This window comes from Otolemur garnettii, unplaced genomic scaffold (assembly GCF_000181295.1).
Source record: "Otolemur garnettii isolate 467f Iridium unplaced genomic scaffold, OtoGar3 scaffold00018, whole genome shotgun sequence".
NCBI lineage: Eukaryota > Metazoa > Chordata > Mammalia > Primates > Galagidae > Otolemur > Otolemur garnettii.
This window is the reverse complement of record NW_003852413.1, coordinates 2,826,693-2,851,435: the sequence shown is the minus strand read 5'-3', so window position 1 is coordinate 2,851,435 and position 24,743 is coordinate 2,826,693. Positions and strand designations below refer to the sequence as shown.

The 24,743-nt window shown below is 56.0% G+C and overlaps 1 protein-coding gene across 1 annotated transcript in view; it reads right to left on the bottom strand.

Moving 5' to 3' along the window:
• Positions 1 to 19,038: 19,038 nt before the first annotated feature.
• The window catches only part of CBX4 (chromobox 4), a 6,152-nt gene continuing 447 nt past the window's right edge, over positions 19,039 to 24,743 (bottom strand). Inside the window, exons 3-5 of the mRNA XM_003786077.3 lie at positions 23,618 to 23,690; positions 21,474 to 21,540; positions 19,039 to 21,210 (exon numbers count right to left, since the gene is read on the bottom strand). Of these exons, the coding sequence (XP_003786125.1) occupies positions 19,804 to 21,210; positions 21,474 to 21,540; positions 23,618 to 23,690 (1,547 nt within the window). The 3' untranslated portion in view covers positions 19,039 to 19,803. The remainder of the gene's footprint in view (positions 21,211 to 21,473; positions 21,541 to 23,617; positions 23,691 to 24,743) is intronic.

The following is a 24,743-nucleotide window of genomic DNA, read 5'->3' as shown; positions in this document are numbered from 1 at the left end:
CAAAAGGATCTAAGACAATGGGCACCCTAGCGCCCTGGGGACTTTGCCTGTGACCGAGCTCTCCTCTAAGGCTGCCGCCTCCCAGAGGCGCCCTGCGATGCCCCCTACTGGGCAGCCTGCGTCTGGAGCTCCGCGCAGGTGGGGGTCGCGTGGGAGCGCCGGCTAGTATGGGGGATGGGGACGGGGTGCGATGACCCGTGTGACCTCCTCTCTGTCTCGGGCATCCTCTCCTGCCATCGCCCTCCTTCCCTTCAAACTCTCAAATTCCCCAACCTGGCCCCTCGAGGGAAGGTGACGGAAGCGGGCACTGCCAGAAAACCCGGTGCAAGATTGGAGAGGGCGCTGCCTGCTGGATCGAGTTAGCTTCGGCCGCCTCCGCCTCCTCGCTGTTTCTGCGGAAGGAAGCGCTGTGGCCGCAGCAGCCCTTGGTGCCTGCACGTATCCCTCCCTGACCTTGGTTGATATTTGCTGCCTCGGTGTTTTCCCTAGCAGAAAGCGTTTCCTTCCAAAGCAGGGACTGGGGGGTGCTCTAGGGGCAAAGGGTATGTCTAGATCTGCACCCAGCGGCGGACCTCAGCCATGGAGACCTCTTCGGATCCTGGAAAACCCAATGATGCCCGGGTGCTGTCTCTTATGCCCCCATCTCTGCCCAGCCATTTAGCGAGGCCGTTGGCAATGAATCCGTACCCTCAAGTTTCTGTGTACTTAGGTACACAGATTCCTTCACCCAGGTGGCGGAAGGGGAAAACGGAGCCCCAGATGTCCCCCAACTTCTCCCCAAACAAGGATGTATTTCTTTAAGTGCGCCTCGTTTTCTCTACCCTTAGATCCTTAAGAGCAGAAGCCGCTCCCGAATCTGGACCCCCTTTTCCTGACCTGTTGGCTCCTGGCCCCTGCACTCTTATTAATTGAATTTGAATTTTCCAGTCAGTGGTGGTGAAATCACCAGGAGAGTTGAGAATGCAGTGGGCGGGTAGGGTGAGAAACTTGCAGATAGGGAAAAATTGCGCACCAAATCTACGGACACACCTCTCCCTACCCGACCTGGCCAGCTGAGAGCCGGGGTTTCTTAGGGTTGGGGAAAGAGGAGGCTACAGACCCGAGCAGCTATGCCAAGTGGTCCCATTCCGGAGCTCAACTTCACCCATGGGTCCTCCGTTCCCACTGCACTTTTCATTATTCACAGCACCCTCAGCCCGGCAACTCCTGGGGGCAATTTAATTAGACCTGCCATTGGTGCGACCCGGGCTCTGCCCTGAACCCGAGCTCGGAGCTGAGTGTCCAGCTTGTGCCGTGCGCCCCTCTCCCGAGCTCTGGGCTCTCTTTGGAGAATGTTGCTTGGGCCGGGTGCTGGCGGGCAGCCGGCGGCGACCGGCGCCTCCGCGACGCGGACGGCTCTCGCTGGGGCCAAGGCGGGGGTCGGGGATCGGCTCCCGCAGAGAGGAGGTGGGCGCTCCGCACCTGCTGAGCTGCCAGGGAGGCTGCGGTTCATGGCGCCCAAGGATCCACCCGGATCTTGGCGGCAGAGTTCCGGGCTTGTGCCGTTCTGTAGTCGGCACGCGCACAGCTCTTTTATTTGTTATTTTTTATTTTTCTGCGGGGAGCTTCAGGGCTGGCCAGCCCAGCTTCAACGCTGAAGGAGGGGGACTAGATGGGTGGGGGCGGCACGCAGTCGCCGAGGTCAACACCCATTAACGTTTCCCCACCTGGCACCGCGACCTGGCGTGGGCTCCCGGCTGTGGGATGGGGGCGACAGACTAAGAGCGCCCTTCTTGCACTGTCCTCGGCCGCCCCCACCCTGTGCCCGCGGCAGGTAACCGCCCTTCCCCCCCACTCGCCACGCTGTCGCCCCTGCTCCCCCGGTGCCCCGGAGGGTCCCGGCGCGCGGACTGAGAGTCGGGGCGGGGAAAGGGAGCGGGTCCGCGGGGGTGCGGCGCCCGGCCCCCGCCATGGCAGCAAGGCGCTGGCGCCGCTTTGGCAGCCATTTTCTGCAGCTGCCTCGGCCCGGGCTCCACGGAGCGAGGCGGAGGCTGCAGCCGCCAGACAGAGGCGACGGGGGCAATGGGCGCGGGGTCACCGGCGGGGGGGTGATCGGGGGCCGGCAGGGACTCGGGGGCGGTGTCGCTGGCCCCCGCCCCTCCCCCTGCAGCAGAGCAGGCAGCGCCGGGCCGCTCCGCGTGGCGAGCGCCTGCGATCCCACCCTTTCCCCGCCATCTTGTACCCCGGCTGGCGCCTTCCCAAAGCCGAGCTGCCTCAGACAAAGCCCGCCCCGGGCCGGCGGGGGCCCCTGCAGCCCACTCGGGCCGGGCAGCCTGGGATCCTGGGGCCTGCACCCTCGCCCCGCCCCTCCCGGGGGGCTGCGCACCCCTCCACCCCAAGGGGGCTCCGCGAGCTACTGCCACTGGTCCAACCCCAGAGGCCAGCAGGGACCCCCCCTTCCACTCCTGCGCCCCAGGACCCTGATTGTGCAAGGGAGGGTTCCCACTGGCGCGGTGGAGAGAGGGTGGGCAATTTTCGAGCTCTGGGTTCCTTTTTCTGATAGGGTTGGAGGGTCACTGACCCTGGGGCCCCCACACCCTCCCCACCCCCCGTTTTCCCATCGAGGAACTGCAAAGAAGACCGCGTTGTGGGCGGGTCTCGAGACCCCGGCCCTGCCCAGCAGCTGCTGCAACCCGAAGAAATTCGGAGCTCCATTCTCGGGAATGGTAGTGCTGTCGCCTCAACGCCCCAGCCTGCTCCGCCCCGGCACGACCCGCACTGGACTCACAACTAGGCACCGTGCGGGTGTAGGAGAGTGTGAGGTTTCCCTTCCTTAACCCCAGACCGCCTGAGAACCTGGTGCAGGCAGCTTCTGCTGTTAGTGTCTTGGCATGACTCGGTAGGGAGTTTGTTCCCCAAGACTCCATTTTCCTGTCCCCAAGTTTCCATGCCTGGCAGTGGGGTGGGAGTGCCCACAGTCCCCAGCAACCCTTTGGATACCCTCGAGACTGCTCAATCCTGGGGGGAGCACGTGGCCACCTGCTCTGGCGCCCTCCTCCCTCCACGAATACCAGGAGTCCCATCCCTGCCCACGGGGACTCCAGGGAGGGTCTGACTGGAAGGGACTGTGGTGGATGAGGAAACAGGCTGGGCGGGGGGCGCGGCTGGTGTAAGGTCATTCAGCAGGTTAGTGGCAGAGAACCCGCTCTTCTGTACCCCACCCCCACTTCTTTCAAATACCAAGATCAAAGCCCGGGCTCGCTGGTGGATCCAGGTCTCACTGCTCCAAGTACTCTGAGTACTCTGGGCCAAGTTGGGGAGCGGTGAAGTGGGGGCTGGGCACCAGGGGATGGGATTGAGGAGTGGCCGGTCTGCTGGTCCACACCTGAAAACCGGGTTTCCCCCAACCAATGCCCTGGACACGCACTCACCCACCCACCCCACGATCTCCTGCCCGGTTGGTCGCCTGCTGGGGAGGGAAAACAAAGCGTCCCTGGGTGGCCTCTCCCTTGCTGCCGCCCTCGGGGTTCGGTCCTCCTCCACCAAGCCTTGCCAGCCCGCGTGGATTCCGAGCCCGGCTCCGGAAACCAGTCTGACCACTTCGCCCATTTCCCAAGCCTCCCTTTGGCGGCGGGCGCCCGGCTTCCAGGGTGGGGTGAGCCAGGCTCAGCTGCCCTGCGATGAATGGATTTGCCCAGAAAGCCAGCGTCAAATTGACAGTTCTCCCCACGCTCTGGGGGCTTCTGGGCAGCTCCCCGCCAAGGCTCCCCCATCACGAGAGCCGACTAGTGGTGTTGCAGTTAGAGTGGAAGTTCCACTCGGGCAGGATCGCCTCTTACCCCGCGACCCTATGCGGAGCCGCCTTCTCGGTGCCCAGGGACAAGGACGCTGGCTGCCCTGGGGGCGCTTGCAGGGTGGGTGGAACATCTAGTCGAGCCCAGAGTTGAATAGTAGAGGCAGACCATTAGGAGGCGGCAAGGCTTGCTGGGGCACTGCTGCGGGTCACAGAACCCTGAGGGATGAGACAGAGGCCACCCTTGACCGGACAGCAGGCAGAACGGCAGGAAAGAATCAGGTCGATATGGGCCTGGGCAGCTGGGTGGAGGTAGGAGGATAGTCATGTGGCCCCCAGCCCACCACACAGGTGTTTCAAAGGCCACTATAGCAATTTACAAGGTACCTGCAAGAATGCACCTGCTCTGTCAAGTTCAGCCAGTGGTCCTTGTCCATGAGAAACCCCTAAAGGGCAGGGCCAAGCTGCCCCAGTCCCACCTGTCAGGTGGTGAGGGTATGTGGCTCCAGCTGCTCCCCCCCAGCCCCTTCCACCCCTAGCCCTGTCCCAGGATGGGACTGGATGGTTTGTGGACCTGGGCTTTGGTCTTGGGCAAGTGGGGAGCTGGTGGCTGTTGTGTGGGTCTCCTATCTTGTGGCCACCTGGGTGAAGAGAGAAAATGATTGGCTACCAGCAATGCAGGCTGGTGGTCTGGGTTGCTAGTGCCCTGCTGGTACCCTCTCTGGGCTTTGCAGAACCAGTAAGGCCAAGGTGCAGATGGTGAGTGCCTTCCCCTCACTCACTTTTTTTGGGGGGGAATAGGAGAGCAATAACACACACAGGTAGTATTGGTGTGACACTGGGGCCCTGGGGCCATTCCACTGCTTCCTGTCCTGGGGTTCTGATCCCCTGCTCCTTTGGGGGTCTTCCGATGGAGTTAACCTGAGGTGGGGGAAGGAGAGCTCTCTGCTGTGGCAAGTAGTGCATCCCCCCCACTCCCACCCCTGCCCAAATAGCTTTCCTATTCCTTCTAGGCTAGCTTGAAAGTTTTTTGAAAGGGAGGGATTGTTAGTGGGAAAAACAAGGAAAATTCACTGCTCTTTGAGCCCTTGTCAGGTGATCAGGGAGAGGTGGATCTCCCTCCTGCAAGCCTGGGGGGGTTGAGTGGGAGCCCAGAGTGAGGGTACAGGCACTGTTGGACAGGCCACAGCAGAGGGAGGGCTAGGGGTTACCCTATGAGCTGGGGAGCCCTTTGTCAAGGCTGCATCTCTCACAGCCACCCAGTGCTTAGAGTCCTGCCCTAGTGGGCTGTGCCTAGTGCAGAAGAAAGAAGTGGCAAGGAAGTTGGATTCAAAGGTGGTTACAGAGGAGCAGTCAATAATTAGGGTGTCCTGGGCTGGGTGAGGCTGAACACAGGACTCCTAGTCTCACTAGGTCTTGGGAAATCCAGGAGGGAATTTCTGCCTAGGTCAGAGGTTGGCTTGATGACATCTAGAGCCCCAACTTCCAAGACTCCAAATTTCCAGGACATAAGCCAAATGGAAGTGTGGCACACACCTGGATTTGAACCCCAGTTCTGCAGGGGCTTCGTTTCTGCAGGCCTCCCTTTCTTTGTCTGCACAACAGCGGGGCCACGGTGAGGACTCAGTGAAATACCACCAATGGCCTGGCTCCTGGTGAGTGCCCCATTAGAAAGGTGGCAGGAAGGAGAGGCTTCTTTTTTCATGTCAGCATCTGTGTTCTCACAGTCCTGGTTGCCATTGCGATCTTGGGAAGGCATCACCCCGTGCTCCAGGTTCCTCCATTCCAGCACTCTTCCAGGCTCTGCACATAGGATTTGACAAAGGTCCCTTCATGACCCCCTGTCTACCAGTGTGGGGCAGCACCACGGAACCAGTGCCTCCAGGAAAGACCACTCCCTGCCTGCCCCTTTCTCCCTTCCTGGGGATGACAGGATAAAACAAGAAACATGGACCCGACTCAGCTTCTTCTGGGAAGTGAGTAAAAGTGGTCTCCAGCCTGCTGGTACAGCTGTGCCCTACAGTCACTGGGAAACTCCACATGGTGTCCTAGGAGCAGTGGCCAAGGGAAGAAGGAGCAGAATCTCAATGACAGAAAAAAGAGAACTTAGCTTCAGTCATCTTGAGGCTGATATTAACCCAAGGGTAGCAACAGCCTCCTGGGGACAATTTTAGCAGAAGGCCTCCAGGGTGGTGGCCTGGAGAGTTCACAGGTGGGACAAGAAGGTAGGGAAGGAGGAGAGCACTGACCCTGGCCCCTCTTTGCCTCACTGTTCTGCACATGGAGACATTCTCATCTTTAGAGACCCGTGCCATTCTGGCCATCTGCATCCTAAAATATTATCCATTATTTTCTTACTCTCCATCTATCCATCCACTCCCTTGCTTACTTCTCTGTGCTGGGCAGGCCCCGTGCTCAGAGTCAGGGGTATTTTTATGAATAAAACAGACCTGGTTTCTGCCCTCATGGAGCTTACAGGTTGGGATGACAGGAGAGGAATCACTGTGTAATTTACAACCTTGGTGAGCCCCATGAGGGGGAACGCAGGGGTGCCATGGGGAGCATTAATAGCTGTCATTGGGGTGGTAGAGGAGGTTGGGGGTGCCATGGGGAGCATTGATAGTAGTCATTGGGGTGGTGGAAGAAGTTGGGGGTGCCATTGGGAGCATTGATAGTAGTCATTGGGGTGGTGGAGGGGATTGGGGACGCCATTGGGAGCATTAATAGCTGTTACTGGGGTGGTGGAGGAGGTCAGGTGGAAGTTTTCTGACCAACCTGGGTTTCTGGCCCAGGATTTGTAGGCTGGCAGTTCAGCCCTTGAGGACAGGACCTGAGCTTGAGTATCAATGGAGTAAATATTGAAAGTTAGGAAAGAAGACCCTCTTGTCAGCTCTCAATTTGGGGAGAGAAAAGGCTGCCAAGAAACTCAAATGTGAGGATGGAGGAGAGAGAGCAGGTGGGGTGACCTTTGGCCACTCAGTCTTGGAGGCTGCCCTGAAGTCATGTTCAGGGTCTGAACTAGGACTGAAGTGGGACTTGGGTCTGAACTGGGACTTGAGCAGATTCCATGAGAACTCTCTCACCTGGTCTGCATGGACAGTAGGTCCTTAAGTGGAGCCCACGGGGGAAAGTGCTATTCCCTAGTGTCTTAGGTGTCTCATAAGCTGAAGTGTGGGGCTCAGTGTCATTGTACTCACCTGCAAAGGGAGAGGGCAGTGTCCTGGAGCCCCTTCATGCCTCCCTCCAGCTCTATTCTTGTGGTGGCCCTATGGTCCTAGGAAGCCATGCACTTTTTAGGGTTCATCTCAGTCCACAGATGAAAATTCTGGTGCATGTGTGGCTGTGGCTCTGGTGTAACTCTGGAGAGGAAGCATCCCTGCCAGCATGCTTCTGGCATGGAAGACTCCTTCGTGGCACAGCACCATGGGTAGGGGCGTAGGAGACCTGGATCCAAGCCTGGCTCTCTGCCACTCACTAGCTATGTGACCCTGAGACAGGTACCTGGGCTTTAAGCCTTGCACTTCCTATTGGGGTGGGGGTAATAGTACATGTGTTTGCAGGTTAAGGCAAGAAGTAAAAAAAAGCATGTAAGGACTCTTCCATCCGGCCTGGCTCAGTGACCAGTCTCTGACTGTGTTATTCCTGTTACGAGGTCATGGGAACACCAGGCATCAGTGTGTGTGCAGGGGCTGGTGTCACTTCTGATATCTCTCCTAAACTCAAGCTGATGATGAAAATCATGAGAGAGAGAGAGAGAGAGATAAAACAACATACCCCACAAGCTATGGCAAGAGGAAGCTCTTCTTGTAAATCAAAGAAGAGTAAAGAACAAAGACCAATAACTAGTGTTTAGACAGAGAGAGGGAGAGGTCTCCCCCCATCTCCCACTACCATGAGCAGGTGGGAAATAACCCCAACCCTAGGACCCTTGGCTGTAGAGCAAGGGGTGGTCACGATGCCCTGGGATTTCTGCTGTTTTCTGAAGTAGCAGTGGAGGCTGAGGCCTTGTAAACACAGCTCACTCATTTCATTCAGTCAGTGTCCACCCAGGCCTTCCGGACACTGTGCTGGGCTGGCTGGGAAATAATGGTCCCTACCAGTCGGGGACATTCGGACCAGCAGATGAGGGAGACAGGCAGGGATCCCTGCAGGGTGTTGCCCAGCCTCCATCTGGAATTCTGGCCACATTCCCAGCCAGCTTGGTGGAGGGTCTTCATCTTAACCAAGGCTGAATTGGGGATTTAAAAGCCCCAAGAGTGGGGGCTCTTTCCTCCCCAAGTTAACTTCTGGGCAACTGTGTGGCTGCAGGGGACGCTGAGGGGGAGAACTGTCTCATGGCTACAGAAAGGCTCCATGCTCCTTGCTTGGTGCCAGGCAGAGAAGGCAGGGAGGGATCTTCTTTAGGGGCTGCTGAGGTCCAGCCAGAGAGAAGCAAGCAGCGCCTGCTGAGTCTGTGAGGCACTGGGGAGGGGCCTTTCTGGAAAACATTATTTATAGATCTAACTGTCCACTTGAGGACAGGAATTTGGGACACCAGGTCACAGGTTGGTCTCTTCCTTCATCAGCCAGTCTGTTCAACATGGCAGTTCTCACACCCACTGCATGGACGACACAAAGAGATGGCTTGTCTGCAGGAGACCCAGCTGGCCCGGAGTCAGGGGCACGTTTCATTGCCTTGCCCAGCTGGGGAGGCAGCTGGAACAGGTCAGGAGACCGCCTCTAATGTTCTCAGCATCAGTAAGGTCCCTACCCGCTGGCTTGCCAAGATGTGACCGGCTAAATTGTCCTGTGCGGTGTGTTCCCTGCAATGCATGGTGTGAATTTAGACCTTTCAACAATGTCCCACGGGAAGCAAGACAGCTATGGACAAAGGTGTGCAAACGTCAGGACATGGTTCTAAAAGCCTCCTCCATCTTCTGCTATTTCCTGCTTCTTTAGGGCTTGCATTTCCATAAGGTTCTGCTCTTGGACCCTAACTGAGTTGGGGAAGAGTCCAGTTCCATGTAGCGAGGTTCCTCTGGTGAGCTTGGCATGCTGTGGTCCTATGTGCACCAGCTTCCCTGGAGACAAAGGTCAGGCCTAGGTGGGGTCTGTTGTTCCCAGAGTGTCATATGTGCCAGTGGACTCATCAAACTGTGAGCTACACTGACCTAAACCACAGGACATTCTCTCAGTTATAACAGAGAGAAGGGAAGGGCAAAGTCAGCATGAGGGTGAGCCGGGGGCCCGAGTGTGTGGTAGTGTTAGTCTCTTCACCAGCGGCATGACAGAATGTTCCTGGGGCCCACGCTGTCTCCAGAGCTAGCCCTGTACCTGGCCCCATCATGACAAAATAATTCACCTCTTTTACCATTCCCTAGGTAGGGTAAAATGTAAAGTAAAATGCCTAGGTGGCCAAATTAATGACCAAATGACCAAGCAGGAATGTGTCAGCTGAGACCAGCCCTGCAACAGGGTGTAGGTGAGCCTGACAGTCTTGTTAACATTTGCCACTTCTTACTGCCCCTTCCAGGCTATACCACATGGCAGCCTTCTTCTCCTTTTTTTTTTTTTTTTTTTTTTTTTGCAGTTTTCAGCCAGGGCTGGGTTTGAACCCACCACCTCTGGCATATGGGGCTGGTGCCCTACTCCTTTGAGCCACAGGAGCTGCCCTGTGGCAGCCTTCTTTAGCCCGTCTCTAAGCACCTACTCTCTGCAACAGGGATTGTCCCCTCTGTCCTCCTGGTGGACGGTTCAGGACTTCCCTTCCTTCTCCTTTTCCCTCCCATTCTTGTTTCCTTTCCTCTTTTCCTTCTTCCCTTCCTCCCTTCTCTCAAAAAACAGCTCTGGAGCACCTGTTAAGTTCTAGATGCTAAGAACAAAGCAATAAGGAAGACTACCCTTCTCCCAGAGGAGTGAGATGGAAAAAAAAACAAATCAATGATTTGGGGCAGGGACACCTGCGCTAAAGAAGAAAAACTGCATAATACGGTGGCGTCTACTTTACACCAGTGGTCAGGGGTGGCTTCTCTCAAGAGGTGGCATTTAGGAGACTAACTGGTAAGATAAGCGACCTCTGGAATGCCCAGCCCGCCTGACTCCCTAATCCTCGTCCTTTCTGCCACATCCTGCCTCAAGGTTGGGCTCAGCAGTGAGTCTTAAGGTCAAGACTGAGCTGGAGGTGGCTGGGAATGCCCTGGCACAGAGCTCAGGCAGCTGTGGCCTTGTCCTCCCGGAGCCCCATTCATGTTTGTGGAGGATGTGGGGGGAAGGTGGGAGCACATGTACACAGGCCTTCAGGTGGGCGACCCTGCTGCCTGTTCGCAGCGGCAGGAGATCCAGGCTTCCAGCTTTGTAGTCCATCCCAGGGGGCAGCTCCAGGGGTCTCTTTTCAAATCTGAACTTAGCACTTTTTGCCACTTTACAAAGAAGTTGCGAGACCAACAAAGGGACTTCCATCTAGATCCAGTGGTTACTGACATCTGCCCCTTTCACTTTATCATTCCTGCCCCCACCCTGCAGATGTATGTATGGACAGATACTTTCCCCCATATTTTTCCTGAACCACTTGAGAGTGAGTTGGAGACCTTGTGCCCCTTTACTCCTAACTAGTGTGTTTTCCTTAAGAACAAAGACTTTATCTGACACTACTCCCGTGCAATGATGGGACTCAGGATGTTTAACATTGAACCAATACTACTGTCTCCCCACAAGTCCATATTCAATCTTGTCAATTTCCTCACTAAAGCTTTCTATAACTAGTTTTTTTTCTATTCCAAGAGCTCAACCAGGACCAAGGACCATATTTAGCTGTCTCTCTTGTCTCCTGTGCCCCAGGGCGGGCCTTGGCCTCTTGCAGTGCTCCTTAACCTTGGTTTTTGGAGGGCTACATACCTGACTCTCCTCCCGGGTGAGACTTAGTCTCTGCGTCTTTGACTATGATGCCACCAGAAAGCTGTTATGCCCTTCTCAGTGCAGGAGGCACACAATGTCATTTGCCCCAACTTTGATGACGCTGGCTTTTTTTTTTTTTTTTGAGACAGAGTCTTACTTTGCACCCCTTTGTAGAGTGTCATGGCATTATACCTCACAAGAACCCCAAACCCTTGGGCTCAAGTGATCTACTTGCCTCACCCTCCCAAGTAGGTGGGACTACAGGTGCCCACCACATCCAGCCAGTTTTTCTATTTTTAGTAGAGACAGGCTCTCACTCTTGCTCAGATTGGTTTTGAATTCCTGAGCTCAAGCAATCCACCTGCCTCGGCCTCCCAGAGTGCTGGGGTTACAGGCGTCAGCCACTCTGCCCAGCAGTGCTGGCTTCATCCTTTCTACTCAGTGTTTTTGAACCATGCAGTTTTTCCCAGCCTTGTCTGGGGCTTTGTGTACTTGGGTCTCTCTCCATCCATCTCTGTCTCTCTGTTTCTATTACGACCCTTCTCTTTCCAGGGGCTAGTGTATCCAGGGGCTAGTGTCACTTCTGACACACTTTAGTCCTTGCCCCTTTGGTCTCCTTGCTTTCGTCCCTGTCTCTGGTCTCCTCTTGGCTTCCCATCTCTTGCTACTGCTTCCTCCCTTGGGTTTGGTCCTATCACCCTTCTTCCCCATTCTCTCTCCAAAATGCTAAAATGCCCACAAGTGCCCGTGCCGCACAGACCAGCCACCAGCTAGCCTGCAGCTGAAGACTTCATTAGGTGCGCACTCTGGTTTGCGCTTCTTTTCTAAGAGGAATCAAATGAACATAAGGAGAGTTCACTCTTAGGAGCTAGATATCCGAGGCATCAGTCTACCCGAGGCATGAGGTCTCATGCACCAGGAAGTCATCCCAGGCCTGGAGAAAGGGCAGGCTCAGGGGAAAGGCACTTGGCGGGAACGTCTCTCTGCACAGCACCCCCCTGTCTTCAGCCCACCCATGGGTCCTCTTGCTCAGAAGGGTACACAAACCCCAAACTCCCCTGTGGACCCAGGGTGGAGGCTCACTGTGGTTTGGCCAGGGATGAGTAAATTCTGTCTTTCTGCCAAGGCAGTGCCAACTTAAAGCTCTGGGGTTAGTAGGTTCGTCACTACCTTGAAGAACCAGGCCCACTGTAGCCTTCATTCCATTTGGCGGTCACTGGATTGGAGGATGACCAGGCCCTCATGTCTCTCTGAGTTAGGCTCAAACCACTGTCCAGACAGTAGAAGCCAGACCACGTCACTCTGACAGCCATGCCTGGCCACGTGCTCACTGCTGAGGCATTGAACCTTGAATTATGTTATGCTCTTTCCTATGAATATATCTGATTTTATGGTAGACAAACCGATGGACTCTGCCCCTTATTGGAACTCAGATACCCACTTGTAGGTACAGAATGATCTCTCTGGGGTGAAACTGACAATTCATCATGCTGCTGGTTCTAGTCTTCTGGGGGCTCCATTTCCTCATCTGTAGAACAAGGAGCTTGGAACAGGAACTGGATGGCCCCCTGTGCTCTGAGCTTCCAGGAGCCAGACTCCATCATCAGTGGGCCAACCTTTTCATCTCAGAAAGGCAGGAGATGCCATCCACCCCCGTGGGGCTGATCCTGCTCTGGCCCTGGTTGTGACTATGGGGATTATTTGGTGCGTGTGTGTGTGCTTCTCTCCTCGACTGGCCCCTTCTGGCTCCTCTGCAGACATTTGTTTTCATCCTAGTCTATGGAAGGAGACATCGCTGAGGATCAGAGTGAAGCACAAGACAGAGGGAAGAAACCTTCCTGGCCACTGGGAGGGGTGCTGGACGGCACCGTGGTGCTCAGCAGCCATGGGGCAGGCCAGGTCAGCTTTGGGAGCAAGTAGCTGACAGGCTGGCACCCATCTCTTCCAAGCCTCTTTGGGTGACACAGGCCCAGGGGACTTCAGAGCCACAGAGGCCCAGTGAGATGACATACCATCCAACCCAAGGTCCAAAGGCGGAAGCCATGTGCACAGTGGTGGCAGAGTGGGGACCAAAGCCCGAGGCTGACAGTGTGTGTCTCAGCTCACAGGCTCAGTAACTCTCTCGAGTCCCCAGACTTGTTGGCAGGCAGGAGGAATAACTCATGTGAGTCAAAAGCAATTTGCAAACATAAATAATTCTCTGTGCCAGGAGAGGAGCCGGTGGGAAGATGCACGGAAGGGCTGAGAGAAGGACAGCTGGCCCTGAGTCTCCCGGCCACTGGGCACTGCCTCTCCCCTCCTCGGTGCTGGAGGGAGAGTCCGAGGATCCTGTCCACAGAGCAGGAAATGGCTGGCTTGATGCTCGTTTCCGCCGCTCATAGGAGGACTCTGCCTGCCGGTCTCTTCTCTCCCCGCCCCCCAACATTCTCTAAGGGTCAGAGGGAAAGAGATGGTCCCTGCCTGCATTTAGAGCAGCCTGGGCTTCCTCTACCCAGCCTGTGTCTTTCCTTGTCTTCAATCTTGAACAGCAAGTATCCTGAGAGTGGACGGTGCACCATTATTCTCTTACATTAATATCATCTCGGTGTCGCACTCCAAAGGAGCTTACCATCTCCAAATGAGATCATGCCATTTTCTTTTTGGACATTGGTTTGTAGGAAGGAGGTGACCACCCAAGACCATTCTCTGACTGTGTCATGAGTATTTGTTCATTTCCCCAGAGATTTGGCTCCTATTGCCCCAGCAGCCACACAGACTTTTAGGAGGTTTAAGAGGATGGCGGCGGGAGTGACTGTAGAGTCAGCATCATTTTGGAGAGCCCAAAGCGTTCCACACACATTTTCAAAGCCCACCCCAAGAGGCTGTCTAAAGCAGAGAGAAACAATGAGAAACCAGATACCATGGAATTAGCGAAGAATTTCTCAGATGAAACAGGAAAGGAGGAAATCCAGGGAGGTTTGCATTACACCTGGCGCAGGTTGAAAGGATTTGGGGCCTGTTGTTGGCAATATTAAACTCCAGGGCACGTTTGAAAGGGTCCTTCACACGGGCAGCAAATGAGAGGTGCTCCTGTCAGTACAGGCCATGTCCCTGCAACACTCCAGCTCTGCGCACACGCGCACACACACACACACACACACACACACACATGCATCCTGGATACCCTGTGTTCATGGCAGCCTTCTGCCCTAAAATAGATTTGAAAACACAGATAGCTGGTTAAGGGAAATAACTATCACCACCAGCCTTTATTGACTTATTTAAGGTAAGTAGAGAGTTTATCTGGGCCAAGTTTGAGGACTGCAACCTGGGAGCACAGGTTCAAATGGTCCTGGATACGCTGCCCACAGCAACACCCCGGTGTGTTTACTGTGTGCCAGACTCATCCCCACATCGCATGTGAAGACCAAATCCAGAAATAAACAAGTGTGTGCTTTATCCCCTGCGTGTTGCTAACAGTGTGTGTGCACCCACTGTGGGGTCACGTGCTCTGCCACATTTCTACCCGCCTGAGCTGCACATTAAGGCTGAGTACGTAACGATGAGGGTGCTGTCAGGAAATGCAGAACCATTAGGCTAAACACAGAAATGAATCCACGAGTCTGCCTGGAACTCACTCCAGGATCATCCTCAGGGTCTGTTTCCCCAAATGCAATTACTACATAATTACCTGGAGTCTCCTGAAACCCTCATAAATGGATCAGGTGAGGAGCGAGAGGGCAGCAGGACCCTAGAGGAGCTGAAAGAGAGCCCATCTGCTCTCTGCCCATGGCAGGGGTCAGGGACAGCCTTGTGCTGAAAGGCTGGGCCCTGGGTGTGTGAAAGATGTTACTGGCTTGCAGGGCACGGACCAGCTTCCATGCCTGTAGGCTGCAGTCCCCTCCCCTCTAGGACTCCCGCAGATACAGGCAGGAGGGGTCAGATTCCAAGGTACCTAAGAACCAGGAGTGAGCTGGGCCTAAGAAGATGCCCAGGATGTGCCCCTTGCCTTTAGGAGTGCCGGGCTCTATGTAGTTGGAGCAGGGAGCTCCACACTTGCACAGATGTGGCGGTGTGCAGCTGGTTGACAATGAGGAGTGGGCAGGAGTGGAGAGGGCAGTGAATAGTGACTACTTCAGTAGTTCCACAGAGCAGGCCCTGGTAAAGGCTTGAATAATCTAGAGTAGCCTCAGGGAGGGGATGGGACCTGAACTGCTTCTGAAGGACTCACAGAACCCCAGGAACTGGGGCCAAGACCTCCCGAGACAGATGATGCTAGCTCAGAATCCCTCTCTCTCTCCGTGGAGGCTGCTTGACTTTGGGCAGGTTACTCACACAACCAAGCCTTCCTATCACCACCTGTAAGACAGGGATGGTGACAGGGCTCACCTCACAGAGGTACTGTGGGAATTAAATGAGATAACCCCCCAAAGAACCTGGTCTGCAATGAGCTCCCAGTCAATGTTAACTGTTATCACTAAATGCAAAGGGAAGAGGTGCAGGAGGGAGAGTTGGGGGTGGCTTCCAAACTTCCAAAGCAGCAGGAGGTAGACATCTGTACCCAAGAATAACAGCCGTCGGTGGTGTTTCCTTCTGAGTCCTCACCTTCTCAGATGGGTTCTAAACTCAGAACCACAAAATATGTTTGTTTGAAAAAGCATAGATTTGGTTTGTCCAAATCTGTGTCCAGGCCTGCTAATCTGTGGCTTGTCCCCTCTTCCTGTCCCCATGCCATTCTCCATGAGCCAGCATGAGGCTGGGCAGTTCTAGAGAGGGGGAGCAGGTCAGACAGTCATTCAGAGGTAGCTGTGACTGTGGGACTGTCCCTCAGTCAAGCTTAGGGCTCCAGGCGGGAAGTCATTAGAAGACATTTGGGTCTGATGTGGATTAATATTCCCTGGTGAACAGTAACCCATGGTCTCTAGGGGGCTTTTCCAGATGTGCTCAAGGCGTTCTCTTGTCCCAATTCATCTTCACCACCACGGTTCTTCTTCCAATGGTGGTGTAGGAAGGCAAAGGGTCTTTGGTAAGGGGCGTGGGTACACCAAGCAGACCCATTCAGTCTTCCTTGTTTTAGAAGCTTGTTGTCCAATATTGATGGGATTGGGGAGGAGCCTCAATCCAGGGGCCCAGAGTGGGCCAAATGGCACAGGGGCCAATCAGTTCCCTCCTACTTCTTTGTCTTGGTTAGTCACATGCACAGAGAACTCCCACCCCTCCTCCACCCTAATCACAGGTGAGAGCCCCATGGCATCCGCTCACCCGGCAAACATTCTATGCCACGCCAGCATGCCCAGGGTCATTATCATAACCACAATGACAGGACGGGTGGCTTTCAACTTTCCATGTCTTCTTTGTCCTATGGACTAAAATGTCCCTATGGGCGGAGATGACCATGCTGATTATTCAGGACCAAAATAGAACTTCCAGAGACAATCCAGGATGCTCAGCCAAATTTCAATTGTACATAAATAATGCCTCCTTTTTTTTTTTCCAGAGAACACACTTCTACTAAAAAATTATGCCTTGTGCATCTGAATTCAAATTTAACTGGATGTCCTAGAGTTTTCTTTGCTTAATCTGACAACCCTGGACCTCAGGCACCCTGAATCTATGTATCTCTTGTCCTCCAGCCCTGGTGGGTTACAAAGATGGAGCAATCTCTGAAGGGATGACCTGGGCTCTTCTAAACATGAGTTGTGAAGGAGACAAGCTACAGCGAGGCCAGAGTCAGAGATTGGGACAGAGCTGGGGCAGGAAGGGCTGGCTTTTGAGAGGTGGATACACAGCGCCTCCTCTGCATTGGACTAGCTCAGATCAGGGACCTGTGGCACCCAGAAGCCATTCTATACCATGCCAGCATGCCCAATGTCACCATCATAACCACATTTATCATTCATCAGTGGATTTCAGCTTTTTGTGCCTTCTCTCTCCTGTGGACTAAAACCTCTTCTCTCCCTTGTGACCAGATGCTGACCATGCAGGCCCAGCACCACTATAAAGATTCATCCTGAGAAAAACAAAGATATTTGGGTTTCCTAGTGTGCAGGGTTAAGACCCCAGCTCCCCAATCTCCTTCTCATCCTGAACTTGGGTTTTGGAGGGAGGGTTTATGAATAGCCCTTTGCTTGTCAACTGGTGGTCATAGAGAGACATCTGGGCTTCTCGTAGGCAGAAGCTGTCTATACCAAGGACAATGGGGTTACTGGATTCTGCCCACCCTGAAATCCCTTTGAGGAGAAACTCTCCTGTCCCAATGCCAAGGTCCTGAGCCCTTCAGAGTGTTTCAGAACCTTGGATGTCTTGGAAGGTCTGTGTCCAAGAGGCTCTGGGGACAGGTCACCATGACAGCCAGCTTAGTTCTGGAATCAGTGTAGAACTTGGACAAGCTGTCTGCCCATCAGAACCTCAGATTCTCATCCCAGAGAGGCTCAGTCTCTTTGAGGACTTAAGACAAGATGCTCAGGTAGCACTTGTCATATCTGACAAGTTCAGCAGATGACAGGGCCCTCTATCATCTGGGGACAGGGAAGTCTTGGACACTGTTGGGTCTGGCACCAGGCTGGATGTCCCAGCAGCTCTTCCTGACCAACCCAATGTCTCTGCCCAGTGTCTGCCTTCTGACCTCAGGCTCCAGGCTCTTCCCAAGACCACCTTCCTCTGAGCCCCGCCCCAAAGAGCCCTGCTACCAGGCCTGGTTTTCAAGGCCTCAGGCCACCTGCAGGTGACATCTTCCTTCCTAGGAATGTTGTAGAGACATCTAACTTTGCCCTCCTGGAGTGCTACCCCCACCTCCCCTCCCCCACACCTAGGTCCAGCCTGCAAGGGCCACCTAGTGGAGGGGGCCACCCCAGGGGCTTAAGTTCACTTCCAAGTCACCAACTGTGCAACTGGGCAGGCCTGAGCAAGGGCTCCCCTTCCCATTCCAGAGCTCTCAGTTTTCCTCAACTAGAGAAACAGAGAGCCGAAGCCCACGCCTGGCACGGCCTCTGTGCACCAGGCAGTGAAGGATGGGCCAATTCTAGGGCTGAGCCCAGCCGGCTCTTTGCCAGAAGCAAGATCACCCGGCCTCCGTCCTCTCCCAGGGTGGCAAAGGGTGTTCATTACATGGTGGGGGAGAGTGTTTAACTTACTCTAAAGGGGGCTTGGAGTGATGGGGGTGGTGGGAGGGACAATTCACAAAGGCCAGGGCTAGAAACTCCCAACGACATTTTTCTAAGAACTTCCCTCCCCCCTCCCTGCTGAGCTCCCCTCCCCCACCTCCAGCCGCTGGTGGCCTGCAGCCAACACTGGCCACAGTGTCCGCATTCAGGCCTCCCCACCCTCCTGGCCCTGTATCTCTTCCCCTGGCCTGCCCACCACCTCACTCTCGCCACCCCCCTTGTGCACCAAGTGGCCCTCTTCCGCCCTGGCGCCCCGCACAGGCTCGGGCCCTAGAGCCCAGACCGGTGGTCCAAGGGATTGAGAGGACCTCGTCCCCTGGCCCTGCTCGGCTACCTCAGCCAGGAGGAAGATCGCTGCGTCTGCAGAAAGCTGGCAACGGCTGCCACATTCTCGGGTCACAGCTTTCTGCCGGTCCAGCCACACCCCAGAGTATGGTCCACTCCCCCTCGCCCCCTCGGGGCCTTTAACCCCTTCTTCCCTAGAATCACCCAGGTCCTCGGCCTCGACGCCCCAAGGGGCATGGGTGAGGAGCCCACTCTCCTGGCTCACTAAAGAAACGGGGGTGGCAGGCCATGCTTGCCCGGCCAGCCGCCTCCCCCTCCACTTCCACCTCTCAGGAAGCCCCCCTCCCGCCCCCCACCCCGTCCGCCCGCTGCGCCTCCAGTCGGAACCTAGGCCTGGTGGTTTCCGGGGAGAGCGCCTGACAGCCTCAGCGGCTTCCTCGGCCGGGCGGGGCCGGCCAGGGACGCTGCAGAGGGTGTGTGTGGGGGTCCCCGCCCCGCGAAACCTGCCCAACCAGGCGCGGATTATTAGGAAGGAACACCCCTACCCAGCCACGACTAGGCGTGTTGCGCCTTGCGGGGTGGTGAGGAACAAAGGTCAGCCACTGGAGTGCGGGTGTCCGCGCCGCCCACCCGGGCACCAGCTCCTCCACTCCCCAGTTCCCAGGGTTCGCCAGCGCCCGGGGCTGCGCCTGCACGAAAGCCCTGGGAGCTGGGACCGCTCTGCCCCCGCCCCCCCGCAGGAATTCCCCTTTCCAGCCCAGCGCCTCCCGACTTCCCGGGGAGCCGGGTCACCAGTCCAGCGCCGGCGCGGCTGCTCGAGAAACCAGTCCACTCTGCTTGCGCGAAGGGTTAGCGAAGGATGTGGAGGTTTGCTCCCGACCTAAGGCGGAAGTGGGTGGGGAGAAGGGGCAGCCACCTACCTACCCGCGTCTCCTACGTCCCCTCCGCGCTTACCTCAAACAAAAATGCACCTTCAACATCTCCATTTAATATTTACATTCAAGCAGGTAATAATTGGAAGCTTATAGTTTAGACATTTCTAGTAGCAGCAGTTTCTAGAGAGCTCGTTTAGCCTTTTAACAAACTTTTTTTTTTTTTTGCACATAGAAACAACACATCCATGTGTACAGTATCAAAAAATATATACCAAGGTTACTGGTATTGCAGTTCCTGGGAGGAGAGGAAATGAAATCAACCGAAATACTGTAGAGGGGGGAAGTCAACAGAAAATAGTTTGTCTGATATAGAATATAACATGATCTAGAGGAAACTCCATAAATCTAGGTTTTTATATTTCAATATATAAATACCTACAAATAAATATATATATAGCAGCCCGAGGGGAGGTGGTCGGGCCTTTTGAGCTCAAACAATACATTTCAATAATAACACCACGTACAAAGGGGGTCGAGTCAGCACTTGACAAGTTAGCACGGTTAAAATATAACACTATAGAACTCTGAGGCTGCCGCGCGTGGCTGCCTTGTCAGTCCGGGATCCACAGGGGAGAGGAGGGACCGGTGGGCGTGAGACCCGCAGGCACCTAGTGGAAGGGAGCCTCCGCCAGGATCCCACAGCGGCCCTCGGAGAGAGTTGTCTCCCGGGCTCTGGGCCTCTTCACCCCGGGGGCCAGCCCGGATCTCCCGCGGTTGGCCAGAGGAAAGCCCGCCCCAAGGCCCCAGGTGCTAAGCCCCCCGCGGGGGTGGGGCTTCCCCTAACGACGCCCTCCGGCTACACCGTCACGTATTCCTTGAACGTAACGGTGAGGCAGTTCGCAGTGACGTCGGTGATAATTATATTCCCAAAGAAGGGCTTGAACTCGCTCAACGGCTCCACGGGCTCGTCCTGGGCCTCGGCTGGAGGCTTCTCAGCCACTGTCGTGGGCACTGGTGCCACCGCCGCCGCCATGGACACCTCAGGCTTCACGTGGAGGGAGCTGGGCGGTTCCCCCGCCTCACTGCGCGTCTTCACGCAGCGCAAGTCTATGGGCTCGTCCAGGTCCGAGTCCAGCAGGATCACCTCCGGCTGCGGCAGGGCGGGGGCTGGTGGCACCTCGGCAGGACGCTCCGCTGCCGGGCTGCCTCCCAGGCAGGTGGGGGTGCTGATGCTGCGCGCAGTCAGGCGCTTCTTGCAGGGCTCGCGCTCACCATGGGTCTCGGAGAGGCAGCGCTTCCGCGCGTGGGAGAGGTTCAGGCCGACAGCGTGGTGGTGGTGGTGGTGGTGATGGTGGTGGTGGTGATGGGAAGGCGGGTGGGTGCTCCGGGCTGGGTCCCAGGCTAGCGGGTCGGGCTTGGTGGTGAGCTGCAGGGGCTGCTCGCCAAAGGCCTCCTTGGTCGGGGAGAGCTTTCGGGAGGCGGCATCCTGGGGCTGCGGGTCACCTGTCCCAGGCGCCTCTTCCTCCCTCCTCTTGGAGGGAGCTTCCACCTTCTTCTCCTCTGTGCCCGCTGTCTTTTTAAAAGTCCTGTCGGCTGGGGGATGGCGTTCCTCGGCAGCCCGCTTCTTATGGCTGGGGGAGCGCGTTTCACTCTCGGCCGCCTCTCCGGACTTGATCTTCACCGCCTGCATGCCGTTCTCCATGTACTTGCTCATCACGATCACTATTCGTCCGTTTTTGTTCTTGTTTTTGACGATCTTCATCTTTCCCCCAATGCCGTTGCCTGTCACTGTCTCCTTGGGGGCCGGAGTCATTCCATTGGGGGGGCCCTTCTCGGGGCCTTTGCTTGGAGCGCCAGCTGCACCGGCCAGGGGTTTCACCGCTCCCAGGTAGCCCTTGGCCCCTGCGCCATGGGCCCACTTGTCGGGTGGGTGGCTCTTGGCCCCCAGGTCCGGGCAGGTGGGGCTGGGCGCCTCCTTGTGGCCACCCTGGTACTGCAGGTCGTACATTTTGGGGTCGGGCTGGTAGGGGTGGTGCTTCTTGCTGTTGAGTTGGTAGTAGTACTTGCCACCCTTGCCGGGAGGAGGGGGCTTGCCCGCCCGCTCTTTGCTGTGTGGCTGGTACTGGTGGTGCTTCTTGCTATTGAGCTCGTACTGGTGGCCCTGGCCCTTGCCCTGAGAGCCCAGCTCCAGCTTGGCACGGTTGTCAGTGGAGGAGTCCTGGAGTCCAGTCAGTACATTGGAGCGACGGGCAAAGGTGGGTACCTGAGGGAACCAGGTGGGAGAGGTGAACAGAGGGATAAGGTTGGCCCCACAGCATGCTGGGAACATCGGGACTGTCCTAGCCCCCACTGGGTTCACAGCTGCGTTATAGGGGGGTGGGGTAGGGGATGCCTAGGAGAAAGGAAGCGGAATTGGGGTGTTCGGGAGGAAATGCCCCGCCCTTTGGGCCTGGAGGCAGCTATGATAACAATGTCAAAGGAGGGACTTGGGGGGCGGCGGGGGTGGGGGGCACTGCAATTATTCACCTGCACCACCAGCGGCTTGGGCTTCGGCCCTCTCTTCCGATATCCCATCAGCTGCTCCTGCCGTTCCCTGGGAGGAGGGAACAGAGGGCAGTGCTGTTAGCTTCAGGTCACCTCCCCTCCTCACTACTCCCCCAACCTTTGGGGAGCTTCCGGTAGCTGGCCAACAGGACACGGAGAGATAAGAGCTCCAGGCAGGTCTCCTCTGTCACCGGCTGGGCTCCTGGGCCAGGTCCCAGAGTCCACTCTATGCTAACACTAACTAACCCTCATCTACCCAAGAGGTTCTCGGCAAAAGATTTCCCCACCTCTGATGCCTGCACCTGAATTGGCGCCCGGAAGCCTTGCTTCTGAACTGGGGAGGTGGCAGCTTAGCGGCACTGACACCCACAACCTTGGGCCTGTGGTTCTTCAAAAAGTGAAGTGGGTGCGGGGGTCCAGGGAATACAAGTCCAAAAGAGGTGTGTGCAGACCTTGTCCCTCCCCGTCAGAAGCACAGGATGCTAATGACCTCATTAAGATTCAGATAACGAGTGCCGCCGGCAGAAGGGAGGACTCCTTTTCTTTAAGGCCCGGCACTAAACAGGGGGAGGGGCTATGCCCTTGTTTACACAGCACCAAATGAGCCAATTAGGGGCTGGGGGTGGGGGCAGGCCACCAAGGCCAGGGTCTGGCCAGGTTTGTAGCCACCTGGTGAACCGGCTGGGCTCCGACAGAGAAGCTGGTGGGCGGGAGCACAAGGAGACAGCCGGCCTCCTTGGTGGAGCTCAGCTTTTGACCACCTCAATTTCCAAATTATTAATAAAGCCCACAGCCAGAGGCACTCATCATTATCGCCACCAGGCCTCAGTTTGTAAGGCAGCTTAAGGGTGACCTGCAGCTGAGGGCTGCACTGTCTCAGGTACAGCCCAGCCCTCCATTAGAGAAGGAGGTCCATCTCCACCATTTGGTCAAGTTTTAGTCCACTCCTGGGGCAGACACTGGCTCTCCAGCAACCCTAGTCACCACCTCCATACCCTCCAATTGCTAGTGGGCTAACCCACAGGAGTTCTGCCGTGTCCTGGGGCAGAGCCAAGCCTGACTCCAAAGTTGCATGGCATTGCAACAGCCAGCGCTTTAATTCTTCAGGGACCCATTATGCAACATGGCATCAGCCGCTGACATGGTTACAGGGTGGCAAACTCCCAGGTGGAGTCAGGCAGGATCCCTGCTGGGCGCCACCCTGCGTTGCGGGAGAGCAACTTCTCCGCCTGTGGCTCATTCAGAGGGTCTACAGTTTACAGTTTTAGCGCCAAACGAGCCACAGGAAATAATGCAAAATAAAAGGGGGAGGAGGGATGTAAGGCAGCGGGTGGCCGAGCTCTGAGGGCTCCTATTGCTCCTCCCCTCCTTGCCCTTCCCCCTTCTATCCTCCCCGAAACAGAGAACCGCAGCCACCAGCAGCGAATCCAGCTGCAGCAGCTGCAGTGTGACAGGCATCTGTGCGCGGGAGGATGAGCCCCTCAGAAGAAGCCACCCCTCCACCATCAGCCACCCCCACACCCTTGGGCCAATCTTACCCTGCCCTCAGGATAAGCCCACCACAAAAAGCCCAGTGACGGGGGCTGAGAAGGGCACTTGAAGCCAGACATAATCTACTCCCTGCCTAGCCCAAGCTCCCTGGAGAGTGAGAATGTGGGTTTAAGGCCTTGTCAACTTTTCTCCAGCCGCCAACAGGTTAAGTTCAGTTCCGTGACGTCCAGGCAGTTTCACAATGCCAGCTCCTCAGAGCTGCACGGTGAGGTGCCCGTGCCAAGCGGCCAGTGGCTGCAGGAAAGCAACACCTAGGCTCGGGGGTGGGGCTCCAAGGCTGCAACAGGAGGGGGCCATGGGGAACCTGGGGCACGGCCCACCACACACACCCTTCCCAAAGTTCTCCCACAAACACAAGCCTCATCTTCCCTAGCCCTGCCCCGCCCCCATCCCCAAGCTGCAGCAACCACCAAGGACACTGGTTAGAGGAGCCTCGGCCCTGGCTGCTGCCCATCCTGGCCAACTGGTGGTGGTGGTGGGGCAGCCCTTTTCCTGTTCCTATTGCTGGGTTGCCCACTTTCCCATTCCCATATACGGTCACGGCTGAGGGCGGAGGCAGCTTGGGAGACACTCACCTGTTCTGGAAGGCGATCAGCAGCCTAGGATCCAGGATGTTCTCTTCAGGCTCCCACGTGTTATATCTTGCAAGGGAAAAGGGAGGGGGACACCGTGTAAAAAAGGAAAAAGGAGCCAGCTTTGCGGCTTCCAGGTGGGGAGTGACAGAAGGCCCTACTCTGTCTTCATGAACTGAAAGCTATTTAGCTGTGTATGTATGTAGAGGGTGGAGGGTAGATTTCTGCAAGCCTGACACTGTCCCTGACACAACTCCCCACCCCCTATCAAAATAAACACACAAGGGCAGGAAGAAAGGGCAAGGGTAAGGAAAATGAAACTAGCAGTTTATTTTGCAGTTGTCAAGAATTTTAAGCATGTTACTGCAACATGTTCCAAAGCCACTTTGCTCACCAGGAACCCTGCGTGCAAAGCAGCCCAAATGCAAAGTCGCAGTCTCCTCCTCCTTTCCCCAACCCTAAGTCTCTGAGAGGGCTTCAGCCCTTCTCCATCTGACCCCTAATCCGATAACCAACAGCCGAGTGCCCCCCGCACCCGCTTGTGGCTCAGGAGCCTGCTGTCACGGGCAAGCAAACCCCAAATACTCAGCAACACAAAAATATGCCTCTGTGTGTGCGTGTGTGTGCGTGTGTGTGTGCGTGCCTGCGCGTCTATCTCCATCCGGTGCCTTCGCATTTCAAATTAAAGGAAAAAATTCCCCACCAAAAGCGCTGCAGTGACAGTTCCCAACATTTTCTGCCTTTTTTCTTCTCCTCCCTGCACCACTAGGAGGGAGGAGGCACACAATTGCGATTTCGTCGCTTTTTAATTTTTTTTTTTTTTTGGTTTTGCAATATGGAGCCGTTCGGTGGAGGGAAAGGGGAAAGGAGCCATTTTCTGCTGCACATCAGTCAGTGCCTGCGCCCTCCCTCCCTCCGCCGGCCTCCCCGGCTCGGCCCCGCGTCCCTCCAGCTCCTCCGGCTCCTTTTAGTGCATAAATTAGTGATGGCATTTCCCGGAGAGCGGAGCACAACACAGGGCGCCGGGCTCGGGCTCGGCTGCTCGGCTTCCCCAGTGCCTGCCACCGACTTCCCCACCCCCTCCTCCCTCCACCCCACCTCCACCCCGCCTCCCGTATAATGCCCTAAC